This window comes from Sinocyclocheilus grahami, unplaced genomic scaffold, assembly GCF_001515645.1.
Source record: "Sinocyclocheilus grahami isolate Dianchi unplaced genomic scaffold, SAMN03320097.WGS_v1.1 scaffold2275.1, whole genome shotgun sequence".
Classification (NCBI taxonomy): domain Eukaryota; kingdom Metazoa; phylum Chordata; class Actinopteri; order Cypriniformes; family Cyprinidae; genus Sinocyclocheilus; species Sinocyclocheilus grahami.
The window spans coordinates 51,154-69,092 of NW_015507454.1; the positions used below are offsets into that span (position 1 = coordinate 51,154).

A 17,939-nucleotide genomic window follows, 5' to 3' on the forward strand; every position below is an offset into this window, starting at 1 on the left:
TTTTTTGTACTGGTACATTTATATGGTCTTGTATATATATTTCCACTTGACTTTTTGTTGTCTCATAATGCGTTGCGAGAAGCCTTGTTTATGCAGCTCAACAATCCTGCAACATTCAGTTCCACGTTCATGTTTTAAAACTTTATTTGTGCAATACATTTTCATTCATTTTAAAAAATGTCACAATGGGTTAATATTCAATACATTCACACTGAAAAATAGAAAGAAAATCCTTGTGAAATGAGAATGATGCCATAGAACCTTTTGGATGGGATACTGGATTGACTTGTTGAATTGTTGAGAAATTCTACCAGTCACCATAATGAAGACACAATATACAAATAAGTACTACAACCACTACTAATAGTAATACCTTTGTGACAGTGGTGATCTTGCTGGATAGTGACAATGACATAAGATTAGATATAATGGAAAAGTTCAGTTATATGGACATTTTACAGTACATCACAACACTGAAAGTTGTATCTGGAAGACCAGATAAAATATTATATTGGAATAGGCTACATAAATGTTTATTCAAATTAAAACATAAATACTTGTAAGACAGCTGTAAGACATGACATGTTCATGTTGTGTGTCAAGACAGAGAAACCGCACACACAAGGCAGAATGAGAATTACCAAAACCTTCACTAAGCCAAACATAATGTCAAATACACAGTCAATATCCAAACCTCATGGCTATCCCAAAGCCAGCCAAAAGTCTACAGGTTAGTTTATGTCTATATAGCGAGGTAAATAGTATTGGTCATGATTAGTTTGTATGTCGATATAGCGAAGGAAATAGTATTGGTCATGATTTTGGCATGTGTTTATTTAAGAATGAAACAGTACAGCAACATGAAAATCACCACAGTGGTACTTGGGGAGGTGAAGAACGAGAATCTGGTGGAGTTTGCAGAAAACAATTTGATTTTCTTTTTTTTTTTTTATATATATATAATTTTTAAAAATAGGTCTGTATAGCAACGTAAATAGCATTGGTCATGATCTTGGTAAACAATTATTAAAAAATGATACAGTAAAGTAACATGACAATCACCACAGTGGTACTTGGGGAAGTGAAGAACAAGAATCTGGTGGAGTTTGCAGAAAACAATTTGATTTGACCTTTTTATTAATTTTTTTTAATATGTCTGTATGGCGAGGTGAATAGGATTACTCATGAGTTTTGCATGCAATTATAAAAAAAAATGAAACAGTAAAGCAACATTAAATTGACCACAGTGATACGATATAATAATCATTTGAATAGTTTTAAAATTCAACTCCAACATCAAGTGTCTCAGGCCAAAACATGCATGAAACATTTTACAAACCCATTGCAAATGTTTTATTGAAAGTTTAATACATTAAATACAATTAAACAATAAAATACCATAAAATAAGAAGTGCCTGTATAATGTTTTAATTAGCCTATTATTATCGATTAATTGACTCGTTTCAGTTTGATACGCGCTCTGACCCACTCCATGTCCATGGTGCACTGTAGCTTTACAGAATACAGAATACTGTCAGCACAGAAGACAAACCCATGGGCTGCTCATGCATGATCTAACCCGTTATAACAAACCATCCCTGACACTGTCCTACTAGACTAGCCTATCTAACAGCTTCTGTTGAGCCCATGAAGCATCTACGCATGTTTGTAGGCTACTGTTTTTACTGAAAACACGTTTTAACCAGCAAATTTCGGCTAGCACAAATCGTTAGAACACCGAAAGAAATATATGAAGCTTAAATCTCTTACCATGGTCGAGTAAACACCAGAACAATAGCTGCGAAATAAAGAGAAGTTTCATTTTCATTAGTCTTACTAAAAAATAAACGCAGATTTTGGTAGATAATAGTGCTATGTTCTTTCTCTTCAGTAAACCCGAAACTATTGTGTCTTCTTCTTATTATTGTTTTACAGCGGTTGGTATCCAGCTTACTGGTGCATTAAGAAACCATTGTGTCACGAATGAAAGTGAAAATATAACTTGGGAGGCTCCTTACGCGCTGCAGCGCGATGAACGTCACGTTCTTTAATCTGCGTTCGTGCTGTTTGTAAAGTGCTGTGTAAATGCTGTTTGATAGTGTTAGTACATAATTGTTGTTGTCTAAAAATCTGAAGGCTTTTGAGCAAAACAGATCTTAATGTTGTAGTTTACTATTTTTTTTTCTCTCTCTCTCTCTTTTTCTCTCTCTATTTCTCATAGTGGCCGCTACGTTTCTTAAATTAATACATATATTCTAGTAGCCTATAGGGCTGTCAAAAAAAAATCGAATTTCGAATATTCGTCGAATTAAAAAAAAAATCCACATTCGAATGCAAAAACGTTGCATTCGAATTTAAGGTCTGCGTCCTTATCAGTGGCGCACAAGATGCGATGACAATGTGTCATTGATTGCATTTGAATGCTTTTGTTAGCCTATCCAGTTGAACCCTAGATGCTGCTACGTTGTTCATTCATATATTGCGGAAAACGAGAGCATCAGTGTGGAGAAGATGTTGTTTGCGTCAAAACTGAAACCAAGCCGTTCACACAGAACGCATATTTATCACATTTTCTAGAGGGACATCTATCTGTCAGCGTTGCGCTCGCGTCCCTCAGAGAGCGGCATGTTTAGAAAGCCATGTAAAATTAATGCAAGCTCAACTTTTAAAAAACATGTCTAAAAGACGTTATGGCGTTTTTTCCCCATCCCACTGTATCTCATGTTTTTAAATGAAGAAAGTAGCCTACTCTTTGTGATTGGTTTTCGGTCCTTTATTAAACTATACATACAAGCATGGTGCTGTTTTTCTTCTTCTAAGTGTTTAAGCAACTTTATTAATTATATATGGTTTATAAACATTATTTGAAACATTATGCACGTTTTTTTCAAAGAAACGTGCATAATATTTTGCTCGATGCGCCCTCTTGTGGCCTCAGGAGAGAAGCCAAACTGAAACGATGCCTTTTAAATTCTAATATAATTCGAATTTTGATAATATTTAAGTAGAAAATTCGAATTTAGTTTTTCGGTCATTTTGACAGCCCTAGTAGCCTATAGCCTAATTTGGCGTTTTATTATATTTGGTTATAGACATTATTTATCTGGATGAAATCAAACATTATTAAGCTTTCACAGACACAAACAAGAGAGTAAGAGACCACTGCATAACGTGATTATTTAGCCAGTAATATTGTATGTTTATATATGCTAGGGCCTATATTTGAGGCCCTTGCAGGGCTCTAATCCACCTCATCCAACACTGTTTTGTTCTCATCTGTGAGCATGCTCTTGATATATGTACTTTACCATTTTGCTGAGTTTAAAACGTGTGACACATTCGTTCCGCTCTCACTGATCATTTGGTCCCCCCCATTATGTACTACATAATAATAATAATAATAATAATAAAGCAATTAAATAAATAAATAACAATGCTAAAATAAGTTCTAGATTTGTAGTTATTTATGAAGAGTTCAGATGCAAAAGCCTCTAAGTGTCATCTAAAATTTTCTTCTAAAATGGTTATTTTCTCAGGGTTAGGGTTAGGGTTAAAAAAAAGAAAGTCTTACTGTCTTACTTTCTTTTAAAAGAAAGTAAGACAGTAAGACCCGCCTTCTTTGATTTGATTGGCAATCTCGATCATTTTGACATTGACGAGCACTGTTGGACCACTGAGGCAGACCAGCCTGAAAGTTTAACTTTTAAAACTTTTTGTCATCCTAACAACAAACAGCTTTACTCATTCTTATACACAGAGTCCTATACTGTCTATCAGCTATGATTATTTTAGTCTTTCAAAGGACAAGATGGGTGGAAAAACAGTAATAAAAATGAGACAAATTACATAAAATGCAGGCCAGGAGGAGGCCCTCTAGAGGCGCGAGGCCCTGTGCGGTCGCACACTTGGCACAGCCCTTGCGACGCTACTGTTGTCATATATTAATGAATCAGTCTGTGCCTTCAACACGAAACTACATTTGATTGGTTCAGTAATTACATAGCATTAAAATCATTTTGTTCAGTTATACTGCATAAACAATAGCACATCTGTGAGTGAGGTTTCTAGTGACCTTTCAGTGACCTCCTTCTGCAACAACGGTCAAACAGTCTTAATAATTTACATAACACGTGCATCTTTTCTACACAAGCTCATTAAAATCAGTTCATATGCATAAAACTTGAGTAAGTTCAGCTAATGTGTCCTTACACCACTTACACCACAGAGGTGAATTGGTTAAAACGAATGAACACTTAGTTTTGGGTATAGAGGCAAAGTGTCATGGACATGCATGTGCAACTTCAAGATCACCACACAACCCACATCCTTTACTCACTCCTACTCAAGGCATATGCAGGTGCGTTCATGCAACCAAGTAGTGATTACAGCATATTTCCATAGACTCTAGTCCCTCCTGAAGGCTGGAAAACTGATTCATCACTAAAAGATTTAGAAGTTATCTTATGTTATTTCTTTCTTTCTTGCTTGCTTTCTTTCTTCTTCTTCTTCGTTATAACTATAACCACCAAAGTTTATTTGAACACTGAGTATATATATATTGCTGTTACATTATAAAGATAAAATATAGCCTACATCTCTCTTTATAAAACCTTTTTGGCATAAAGAGAGCATAAAAATGAGTCTAGAACCCTAAGGTTCTGTATAAACTGAACTTCTGCATGAATGTTTGCATGAATGCACCTTCATATGCTTTGAAGAGGAATATAAGGCAGTTTCTCATCTTGGTCTGTTGTTACCGTAGACTTAAGCAGGACAGGAAGAAGCCCCTCTTCTACAAACTAAACACATACGCTCTCAATGCCCAGTGTCTTGCAAGAGATGCTTTGTGAGCCAAAAGATCAAACCAAGTTTCTTAAGAAAACCAACCGCAGCAGGTTTCAGTTTGACTCAGAGGCTGAGCTGTGAGTGCCGGTGTATATTTCAGTAAACCTGGTCATGTGAGATGAGAGACATTGTTCACTGTAAAAAGTGGTAACCTGCAATTGTTACTTAAAATAACTATTTCACCTGATTTAACCCTGATTTAAAATTAGGTCGTTGGTATAAATGAATGCATCTGGGTTGGTTCAATGATCTTAAAATATTTTAAACTTGAATAAACTCTGTAATACACGTGTTGCCATTTTTAGGTTATCTTTTTTCAGTGTACTTTGATTATTCTATACACACACAATCTGAGAAAAATATATATATAAACACACACACACACACACACACACACACACACAAATACAAAATTTAACATTTAAAAATATAAAAAAATGAAGAATGTTTTTCACTAAATAAACATCTAAAGTCTTAAGAACATTTATATGTAACTAAATATAACATGCGTTCAGTGTGTGTGTGTGTGTGTGTGTGTGTGTGTGTGAGAACGAGGAGCGTCGAACTGTCGTGGGAGGATTCACACACCGTTCTGCTGGTTTTTTTTGGTAGACAGTCTCATTAGATCAGACTCTGAACTGTTGAATGAAATGTTTCACATGTTTATTTTGTTCTGTATGTGCTGGTGGCGCCTGATTGGTAAGTTATAAATGCATTTTTATGGCTTCATTTTTTTTTTTTCATTACACAATAATAAAAGCTGCCGCTTCTGTTAGTACACTCTTAAAAATAAAGGTGCTTCACGATGCCATAGAAGAACCTTTTTTTGCCTAAATGGTTCCATAAAGAACCTTTAACATCTGAAGAACCTTTCTGTTTCACAAAAGGTTCTTTGTGGTGAAAGAAGGTTCTTCAGATTACAAAAAGGTAAGAAAGAGATGGTTCTTTAAAGAAACTTTGACTGAGTGGTTCTTTGTGGAACCAAAAATGGCTCTTCTATGGCATCGCTGTGAAGAACCTTTTAAGCAGCTTTATTTTTAAGAGTGTATATTGTTAAATTAGAGTATTCTCATCTGCTGTGTTCAACTAATTTCTCTTCTGCTGTTCTTCAGTTCACATTTAAAACCATTACAAATTGATTTCAGGCTTTGTAAATTATTGGGAGACTTAATCTTTGACAAAACCTCTTAATATTTCCAGGTGTGTTTGGTGAGTCAGTGTCAGTGATGGAGGGAGATTCTGTCACTTTATACACTCATCTTACTGAAATACATGAGGACGACGAAATACTGTGGAATTTTGGAGCTGAAAGGTTTATTGTAGCTAAAATAAATAGAGGGGCTGGAATCTTCTCCATATTTGACCGTGTTCTTGATGGGAAATTCAAAGAAAGACTGAAGCTGGACAAACAGACTGGATCTCTGACCATCACAAACATCACAACTGAACATGCTGGACTCTATAAACTAGAGATACATGGAGCGAAACTGACATCAAAAGCATTCAGTGTTTCCGTCTATGGTGAGTGCAGATCATGTTCCAAACATTCACATTTTATTAAAAGATTATTTTAGATTCAATACTATAGTTAAGCTCAGTTCACAGCATTTTTGGAATAACGTTAATAATACAAGAATGAATTTTACACAATTGTCCTCCTCATCCTCCAAAAAAAAAAAAATCCCCAAAATAAGTACATAAATAAACGGTTACGGTGAGGCACTTGGAAGATAATGGTGTTAATATTTGGAGCATATAAAAGTAAAAATGTGATGCTTATGATTGAATAAAAACAGTTACATTAATTGTTCTCTTAAAACATGCATTTTTTTTAAACTGTGAAGCATGTCTAAATTATCATTTTTACAGTTAGGGTTTTATGGTTTTGTCAAAGTGACAAAGTTGTAAAATGAGATATAACTTTACACAGAAAAGGTTAGTGAGTGATTTGTCACACTGAAATCGTGTTAACATATCTTGTTCAATTCTTGTGGCTTTGGTATTGAAACAATGAGTATTTTATGTTTACAGATCTGCCTCATTCACTGCCATTGTAAGCACCTTAGTGTAAACCAAAAAGTTCTTATTTATTTATGTAAGGGAACATTCTCATGTTTTGCAGCTCGTCTGCCTGTTCCTAACATCACCAGAGACTGTTTATCATCAGGATCATCATATTGTTCACTGGTGTGTTCAGTGGTGAATGTGGGTCATGTGACTCTCTCCTGGTACAAAGGAAACAGTTTATTGTCCAGCATCAGTGTGTCTGATCTCAGCATCAGTCTCTCTCTACCTCTGGAGGTGGAATATCAGGATAAAAACACCTACAGCTGTGTGCTCAACAATCCCATCAGCAACCAGACCACACATCTGGACATCACTCAGCACTGTCAGCCATGTGCAGGTATGTTGGTGTTGACATTAACGTTCATTTACTAAGCTGATATCTCACAGTTATACAGTGCTGGTGTTTGGTAGTGATTGTTGTAGACCAGACAAACAGATTCAGTACATTAACAGCTCATTTTGTCCATTACAGATCAGGGCCTACCTTTATTTTATTTAGTGATGATCTCTATTCCGGCTGCAGTATCTCTGTTTGTTGTCGCTGCAGTCGTGATCTTCTGGATCTACAAGAAATATAGAAAAACTGATCAAGAAGGCAAGTGTTACAAACAAAACAAAACTTTAAAATAATTATCTAACAATTTTGATTAATTGATAGCACTGATTACCATTTAATCACAATTATTCTCATAATTCCTGTAGCTAACATCGTCTAGTTCCTTTTTATAAAAAAATAATAATATGTAGCTATTGGGTTTGGCGGTTCCTGTGGATTTACACTCATGTCAGAATACATATCCATATCTGTATAATGGCACTGGGCAGCTATCTGTACTCGTCTCATTAGCACAAACACAGATTCTGCATTTTGCAAACTGCATCAAAACACTGGAAACACAGGAATGCAAATTTGCATTAATTTAATAATACAACGTTCCCCACACTTTACAAACATAATCTTACCTGTGTAAAGATGCACTGGTGTTCATCTCTATAAAGGATGAGCATATGTTCCACTAAAAAAACATGTCATCATGCAAAGAATGCAAAGGACTTCACTTGTGTTAAGCGTCTGGGTTTGATTTACAATTGGTTTGTAAGTAATGTCTCTTCACATTTAATCATAAACATACATTGCTAGAGATTTTGTGAGAGAAAAAGTTACAATGTCAAATTAAATGTATAAATGTCATTTTTAAAAACTACAGCGTTAAACATTTAACTAATAGTTTGCATGATCACTTTAGTTTTAACAGCCCGAGTAACATGTTTTGAAGAAACAGATCTAGATGAGCGTTTTGTTGTTTTAATCCATCTATTATTGCTGTTGAAACAGTTGAGACTCGTGATGACGAGTAATAATATGTAGCTATTGGGTTTGGCGGTTCCTGTGGATTTACACTCATGTCAGAATACATATCCATATCTATATAATGGCACTGGGCAGCTATCTGTACTCGTCTCATTAGCACAAACACAGATTCTGCATTTTGCAAACTGCATCAAAACACTGGAAACACAGGAATGCAAATTTGCATTAATTTAATAATACAACGTTCCCCACACTTTACAAACATAATCTTACCTGTGTAAAGATGCACTGGTGTTCATCTCTATAAAGGATGAGCATATGTTCCACTAAAAAAACATGTCATCATGCAAAGAATGCAAAGGACTTCACTTGTGTTAAGCGTCTGGGTTTGATTTACAATTGGTTTGTAAGTAATGTCTCTTCACATTTAATCATAAACATACATTGCTAGAGATTTTGTGAGAGAAAAAGTTACAATGTCAAATTAAATGTATAAATGTCATTTTTAAAAACTACAGCGTTAAACATTTAACTAATAGTTTGCATGATCACTTTAGTTTTAACAGCCCGAGTAACATGTTTTGAAGAAACAGATCTAGATGAGCGTTTTGTTGTTTTAATCCATCTATTATTGCTGTTGAAACAGTTGAGACTCGTGATGACGAGATAACTTACACTGAGCCAGTGTTCTACAAAAGAAATGCACATAAATCGGTAAGATCATTTATTCATGTCGTGTGTCTCTGTATGATTTCAGCAGTAAGTCAGATTTCGATCAGTGTGCGCTTGCGCTTTTGTCTGTAATAATAATCCATTACACACACCAGCACAATATCCGATAATTACAAAAGCCTCCTTTTTTATTAGGCCACATGTTATTTTATAATTAATTAAACATTCCAGTACAATTCAATATATGTGTTGAGTGTTGCCCATTCTGACTAACATCCCTATATCTTGTGAACAAAACTTAAGAAAAAAAAAAAAAAAACTAGGATCAGAAATACTTCTCTGAGTCTTGTTTTCACCAGTTTGAATGGCTAAAAAGCCTTAAATATTTGACAAAAAGGGCATTTTCATCTGCAGCATGAATTATCTGCAAGATGTCTGTAAGACGTTTTCTGTCAGATGTTGGTGCCAATTTACAAAAGCACACACCAAGACCGTTCCCTTTATAATAACTAGTTTTTCATCATTAACATCACTTACTAACATAAAAAAGACAATACAAAATATATATGCTATTTGAATTTTGTTTGGAGTCTTGTAGCCTGTCGTTTTATAGAATGGAGCTTCAATTGTGAAACTGAGTGTAAAAATGATTTATGAAAAAACTGGGCCAGATGGGTTTGTAATGATGTAGGGGTGAGTAAATGAAGAAGGACTGATATTTGCATCAGTGAATCATTATTTACCTGTTTATCAATGTGCTTTGCAACAATCTTTATTTTTATATATTATAAAATGTGATTTATTTCTGATGCAAAGCTGAATTTTCAGCAGCCATTTGGTGATTTGTTTTTCAAGAAACGTGTCTCAATTGTCATCAGCTGTTTAAAAGAGTTGTGCTGTTTCTTATTTTTGTGGACAAACTACCATGTGAAAGGAAAATTAAACGTTGAAGATTAATTATGCCGGAAATGCAGCTTTGATCACAGGAATGTATTACATTTTACAAAATATTCAAGCAGAAAGTTATTTTAAATTGTAATAACATGTCACCATATTACCGTTCGGTACTGTTTATCAAATGAATCCAGCCCTGGTCGGTATAAGTGACTTCTTTCTAAATAAATACATGAATAAATCTTAATTATTCTTAATTCATATTTTTCACACAAACACTACAAGTGATTTTGAATTTGACACTTTTTTATTTAAAATATTTTGATTTTAAATATGATTTAGATATGATTTTCTTTTTTTGTTTTTGTTTTACAGAATAAGAAAGATAACGAGGAAGAGCATGTGGACTGTACACCTGTCGCCATGAGAAGAGAGGAAACTCATACAAAACCCTCTGAGTCTGAGGTTGAGTTTTGGAAGTGGTCGGCTTATTAACATGATTTCTGAAGGATCATGTGACACTGAAGGCTGCAGTAATGATGATGCAAATTCAGCTTTAATCACAGGAATAAATTACTTTTTTTACAATATGTTCACATAGAAAACAGTCATTTTATATTGTAATAATATTTCACAATACTACTGTTTTACTGTTATTTTTCATCAAATAAACACAGCCTTGATGATCAGAAAAGACTTCTTAAAAAAAAATTCCAAACATTTGACCAGTAGTGTAAATATTCAGGAAATCCCAGAAAACATAAGTTAAAGAAAACAAAAAATACAAATATATAGAAGCGTTTGTAAAATTAAAAATCCATGTCCAGTTAGTTATGTAATATGCTAAAATGCTGTATACGTGTATATGACGATACTATTTTAAAAAATCACTCTAAAATTGTAATGCATTTTCTTAAAACATTTACATGCTTTATCATGTACCTATATTGAGGCTATTTACAATGAATACCAATTTACAATGAGTACATTCAAATTAAACTCAATTAAAATGACAAATGTTACTTTGGCAGCGAGGTGGGTTTTTTTTCAGTTAACATTTATTTTATTTCAAATAATGAAGTAATTTTAGTTTTGGTTGTAGTCTACTTTAATAACCCTGGTGTTACCAAAAGACTGGACCTGGCAGAGCAGAGTATTCATGCGAAAAGTGTATTTGCAGGATTTTTAAAACTTAATTTAAGGCTTTTTTTAAGACCTGTGTTACGGGGCTGACGAGACGTGAGACGTGCGGATCCATGTGCAAACTTTATTGTGGAGAAGACAGAGACGTGGTCAAAACAGGCATGGGTCAGATAGAGGCAGACAGGTATATGGTGGGCAAAACACAAGAATAGTCCTAGGGCTAGCGCAGGTCGACGATCGGCAGACAGAATCAAAAAGGGGCAAGACAAAAGGGGTGAATCCAGGGAACCAGGCGAAGATCAGAAACCGAGAAGGCTAAGGCTAAGGCTAAGGCTAAGGCAAATAACAAGGGCTAAGGCTAAGGCAAATGACTAGGCACAAAAGTTCAGATACAGGTTTTCATAAAAAGAAAAAAAGCTTTCTAAAATGCTAAACTTTTTAAGAAAAAGGATTAATCAAAAATACCAATTATTATATAAAAATAAGATATAAATATATCTTAGTATCTTAATGGTTCAGATTTTTAGAATGCATTAGCAGCTTTACAACTGCATAAAAGTATGTAAAAATGATTTTCACACTGTTCTGAACAGAAACAGCAGACGGGCTGATTGGAAATGCAAATTCATTCTCTGACAGCAGGTGGCACTTTTGCAATGGCGGAAATATAGCGATTTCCCCGGAAACGGCTGTAAAAGCAGCGCTGCACTTATAAACGCTACTAGGCATTATAGATATAAGATAAACTAAAAATGCTATCAATACTTTTCTGAAAACAGTCAATTCCCCTTAGAGATGCATTCACATAAATGTGCTGTGTTTTGACTTGGAATCAATATTGCAGATTTCAAAGAAATCATATCCTTTTAAAGATATGATATGAATTTCATATCCTCTTGAAATTGTAATTAAGATTTTTCTGAAAATGAAAGAAAAAGTGAAAGTGAAAGTGAAAGTAAAAACATTCCCTTGAAAACATTCTTGTACCATTTAAGATTTCTATGCCCTTAAGTTAGATACAACAATTAAAAAAAATTTAAGGACCCACGGAAACGCTGGTGAAGGTGAATCATCTCCATCACACAGTGATGATAATTCTTTATGTGTACATTTATGTTACACCATGACACTAAAACGTGGACATAACATCCTGCTGATACAAAAATTTATTCACACCACTGTTAATTCAGACAGTAATTTTACACAGTATATGTTACAATACATCATTGTTATATTACATTGTTCTTATGGCCCCTACTGCAGCACCAGCAACAGCACTTTACACAAATTACAATTACAACCACCAGCAGAACAACAGCAGCACATATTGCACCTGCTATAACTCCTAAAGGCAGACTTGAATCTGTAATGATAAAGACAGACAGTCATTATTACAAGAGATGATCTGATAATCAAGGTCACTGCTTTATTTTTCTAATATTTAGCCTACATCCTTCTACTTTGGTCATCTGCTGTATGATATTGATTTAACTGATAAATGGCTCCATCTGGTGTTCTTTTGAAGAACAGCTGCTAAAGAAGCATCACCACTTGAGAGCTCAACATAATGCAATAGCATTAAGAGGACAACTGACTATTACACGAAATTGAAATGAAATAACACTCACCAATGACAGTAATGCTGAATTGCTTTATGCGGATGATGCTGATGCTGTGACGACGGCGGATGCTGTGGACGATCTTTAGTTTATAGAGTCCAGAGTCTGTGGTTCTGGTGTTTGTGATGGTCAGAGATCCAGTCTGATGATCCAGCTTCAGTCTGTCTCTGAATCTCTCTCTACACTGATCATCTGTACAGATCTTACTCTGATCTCCAGTGATTTCAGTGATGAGAATGTCATTAAAAAGCCATGTCATCAAATCATTTGGGTTTGTTATTACTTGACTGTCCAAAGTGACAGATGTTCCTTCCTGCATTGACTTTCTCGTCATTTCATCTCGTTCATCGGCAGGAACATCTGGAACACAAAGCAACAGTTAATCGTAGCTCTATTTTGATGAAAGAAATACCATAAATTAAAATTACACGAGATAAATTTAGATATGCACTTTTTTGGGGGGCTTTTTTCACTCTGAAAAGCAATATTTGTACACTTTTTAATCTGAATTTGTATTTGTATAACTTTATTGGCAAATGTTATGAATAAATTATGTTTGCATGTAAATTAAAATACAGGAGAATAAGTAGTTTACATCTAAAGATAATAGATTTGAATGTCACTAGGGGTATGGGATATACTGTATATCGTTGTTGTTTAAACGATAAGTGATTTGACATTGTCAAGCATATCACAAAAACCAAACAAAAACACACCCAGAGAGTGCACGCTTTCACTGCGTGCTTTAATCTATTAAAATACATGTAAAATTCAACCAAAATTCAAGATAACGGGACAAAAATGTCCCCTTTTATATTTATATCATCTGATTCTGATATAGTTAATATAACACAAAGAGCGACATTTTTTCTCCAAGTATCAGCATGACTGTAAATGTGATGTTGACTTGATGAACCGTGTTTTGTTACTGAATCAATCAGCCATTTGAGCGAATTGGTTGAATGAATGACTCAATCGTGCAGTGATTTGCTGCCACCTACTGGCGATCTTCGATTTATATTTAAAACATATTTTCCTTAAATGTTCCTTCGTTTAATTAACTTGAAAGTAAATTTCTAACTTAAAAGTTAAACTCCTGCAAACTAATCACCTGACAGAATATGAAAAATATCAAAAGCTTTGGTCAGCTGTCCACGGCAGTCCTAAACCTCCACAATATTTTGCTGAGCACAATAACACTCTGCAAAATATTGTCTAATTATCGTTATCAACAAAATATCGAGATATCATTATTCGTCATTATCGCACACCCCTATAGTCAATACTATAATAAACACAAAAATAATGTTGTGATTCAAGCATATTTAACCTGCTATTAAATGTTAAATGACTCACCATAAACAGCAATATGGAAGATCTTTTGAATTATTTTTATGCTGCTTATCAGTAGTTTATAAAATCCAGAGTCTGTGGTTCTGGTGTTTGTGATGGTCAGAGATCCAGTCTGATGATCCAGCTTCAGTCTGTCCCTAAATCTCTTTTTACACTGATCATCTGTACAGATCTTACTCTGATTTCCAATGATTTGAGCGATACGAAAGTCATTCAAATACCATCTCATTGTGTCCTGATGGTTAATTTCAACATCAGTGTGTAGAGTGACTGAATCTCCCTCCTTCACTGACACTGAGACTCCATCTGTCTCAACACCAGATGCACCTGAAGAAGAAATAAATTGTTAATTGATTTCAACAACAAACAACAAAAAGGGACATTCTTGTTAAAAAGTTGAGAGCCTTTCACTCTTTCTGCTTTTTGGCAGTGAAACCATATGCCTTAAGCTTGGCTACACCTGATACCCATTTCAATCATTATTGCCTGCAAAAACTTCATAATCACTGAAGATGTCAACATCGCAATCAACCTCTTATTTACATTGTACCTGCACTTTATTTATTGAGCACTTTCAGGGGATTTTATACTTTCAGACTTTTTCATACTTCACCTTTGATTGGCCATTTTATTAATAAATCAGCAGAAACACATGATATGTTGTGATTCTCAATGAAAAAATAAAACAATGCATAAAAATAAATCTTTTGCTGAAAGAAATTAATTCCTCAGCACTTCGACTTTCACATTGATTTAAAATAATTAAGAAATAATAGTCAAGCACCATTCATGTTATTAACATTAAACTTATTATAAGCGTGTTTGTTCATGTATGAAAATTGTATCACTTTGACATGCTTGTAAAGGTGATAGATTATCTCAATCTAATTTCAAAGTATGTCATATTCTATTATACTACATTACATATACAACAGTTCTTTCTGGTCCTCGAATCTGATTGGCTGAGAGGTCTTTCCACGCATGAGATATTGACAATATCTCCACAGGAACCGTTTCACCATTTGTATCATTCTGCTTCAGTATTTCTCACAGCGAGTGTCAAGGTGGACGCCCAAACCCACTGTCATTTTAGAACTACTACTGTTGTTGTGTCACCGAATGTAGTTTTAAGAGTTTGTAAGGCGAGAATGTAGCAGCTTGTTAATAAGGATTACGTCTATTTGAAAATGTGCTTCTTTTTCAGAGATGTTTTATAGTGGTTGAACATGAGACAAAAGCATTGCAACATCTTGTAAATCGCAGCCGCAAATGCACTGAGCAACTGACTAAATTACACTCACCAATAACAGTAATGCTGAATCTTCTAATACTGATGATGCTGTGGTGAGGGTGGATGTGGCTGTTGTTCTGTAGTTTATAAAGTCCAGCGTCTGTGGTTGTGATGTTTGTGATGGTCAGAGATCCAGTCTGATGATCCAGCTTCAGTCTGTCTCTGAATCTCTCTCTACACTGATCATCTGTACAGATCTTACTCTGATCTCCAGTGATTTCGGAGATGGGATCATCATTAAAAAACCATGTTATCGAATCATTTGGATTTTTTACTAGACCATGATGTAAAGTGACAGATTCTCCCTCCATCACTGACTTGGTATTTGTTTTATCCATTTCTGCACCAGACACATCTGAAACAAAAAACAACAGCTGACTGCAGGATCTTTTTTGGAAACTAAACAACTACAGTCCAAAAACAGATGTGCGAATGAGTAGCGGTGCACACTTGAGACCCTCTTGCCAAGTTTGGGGTCTCTGCGGATTACAGTCTCTGATGCCCACACACTTTTAGAGCAGAGAAATAATAAAGACACCAAAAAAAATGGAAAATTTAGAACAAACGCAATAGAGTTCCAGCAATTTTGGTACTTGGACCCCTAAAAATAGCAAAAAAACAATGCATAATAATAATAATAATAACAAAAATGTATGTGATTTAGGCATATTTAACATGCTTTAAAATGTTACATGACTCACCAACATTAAAGAGCTTTTGAATGATTCTTCTGCTGATTGCGTGAAGTTGGAAAACCCCAGCGTCTGTGGTTCTGGTGTTTGTGATGGTCAGAGATCCAGTCTGATGATCCAGCTTCAGTCTGTCTCTGAATCTCTCTTTACACTGTTCATCTGTACAGGTCTTACTCTGATTTCCACGGATTTGAGCGATGCGAGTGTCATTAAAATACCATGTCATTCTGTCTTGCTGATTTGTTTTAACACCAGTGTGTAGAGTGACTGAATCGCCCTCCATCACAAACACTTCATCTTTAACATCATCATCATCATCATTACCTGAAAAAGAAATGAAAAAATAATTATAAATCACTGCTGGAAGAGAGGGATAAGAATATTCAAAAGGACAGTGCTGTACTTTTTTTTCTAAAGGTAATAATGATTAAAGGTAGAGAAATATGTCTAGATTCATAATGTAATACATGCAAACAAACAGCAGAAGAACATCACAGATTTACACATTGACTCATCAGCAGGGGTTAAATTGAGATTTGTCATGTGGGGGGCTCTGTGGTTTCAGGCTTTTGAGGGGTGCACGTGTATGCAAAGCCTACAAAAATCTTATATCAATTGACAAACTGTAAAATATAACAAGTTCAGAGAGCCCGCTGTTATGAACACTAAATCATTCTAGATGCTGGCAGTCCCTGTTGAAAAAAAACAGCATATGCTGGTTAGGTATGTTTTGAGGCTGGGATGCTGGTTTATGCTGGTCCTTTGCCAGCACATGACCAGCATGAACCAGCATAAACCAGCAAAGGACCAGTTTAAACCAGCAAAGGACCAGTTTAAACCAGCAAAGGACCAGCTTAAACCAGCATCCCAGCGTCAAAACATACCTAACCTGCATATGCTGTTTTTTTCAACAGGGTGTGTAAATTTAAGACGTTTTAAGATATTTTTTAAAAATTAATTTAAAAATAAAAAGCAATACCATGAGCAGGGTAGGGCAATGTCTACATTAAACGGTAAAATGACTGTAAAAACATGATTTAATTACAGTTGAGATACAGGTTTCTCATGAATGATCCCACATAATGACTCATAGGCCTAACAATCGTGAGTCATCATAACTATATCACTAGCCATGTCAGACATCAGTTACTTCAGACAGCAACAATACATGTATGTCTAGTTAAAGCTGCAGTCCGTAACTTTTGGCGCTCTAGCGGTTAATAAACAGAACTGCACGCGTCTTGCGGAAGAACACTGTAGCCGGAGCTACTTCTCTTCTTTTCTGGGCTACTCCGCAGCGGGACCTACCCGAACCACTCTAAAATAGTCCAAATATGTGTTGTTTAACATTTAATTATTGCAGGTTTGCGTCATATTCTGAGTTGCATTATTTTTATTCATTTTGAGGACTACTGAATCTGTGTTTTTTTGTGTGTGAGTGAGATGAATTAATGCATATTCATATTTATTTTAGAACTACAGTCCCATCTTCTGATTTCTCTCAATATGAGGACAGGAGAGCTGTCAATCAATAAATTGGAAAAAAAAGTAACTTACGTTACTTATTTGAAAAAGTAACTCAGATATTCTCTTGTAAATTAAAAAGTAATGCGTTACTTTACTAGTTACTTGAAAAAAGTAATCTGATTACGTAACTCGCGTTACTTGTAATATATTACCCCCAACACTGATCATAGGTGTACCGTCCGTAGCGATTCAGGATAAGCTAAACACACAGTTTGGAAAATGGTTTCATGATGTACTCACTTATTATATACATTTTGTAAGTTATGAACACAAAAAAAAGGTACGGACTGCGCCGCTTCGATTAGACCTGACACAAAATGAAACTAAGCCAGCTTAGCTATTATCGTTTACGGAAAGATATATTTAAACGACTTACCAGGAAAAAAACATAGACACAATATGAGCAAAACAAAGCCCTTCATTTTGTGTACTCTCCCCACTGCTCTTCTCTCTCTACGCGAATGACTGCACCTCTAAAGACCCCTCTGTCAAGCTCCTGAAGTTTGCAGACGACACTACAGTCA

The 17,939-nt window shown here is 35.0% G+C and overlaps 1 protein-coding gene across 1 annotated transcript in view; it reads right to left on the reverse strand.

Annotated features, from left to right (window-relative positions):
* Positions 1–16,210, reverse strand: part of LOC107574577 (titin-like) — a gene marked incomplete at its 5' end in the record, with an annotated part of 44,051 nt that extends 27,841 nt beyond the window's left edge. Inside the window, 4 exons of the mRNA XM_016261024.1 lie at positions 12,535–12,912; positions 13,909–14,232; positions 15,207–15,551; positions 15,898–16,210. Of these exons, the coding sequence (XP_016116510.1) occupies positions 12,535–12,912; positions 13,909–14,232; positions 15,207–15,551; positions 15,898–16,210 (1,360 nt within the window). The remainder of the gene's footprint in view (positions 1–12,534; positions 12,913–13,908; positions 14,233–15,206; positions 15,552–15,897) is intronic.
* Positions 16,211–17,939: the final 1,729 nt, after the last annotated feature.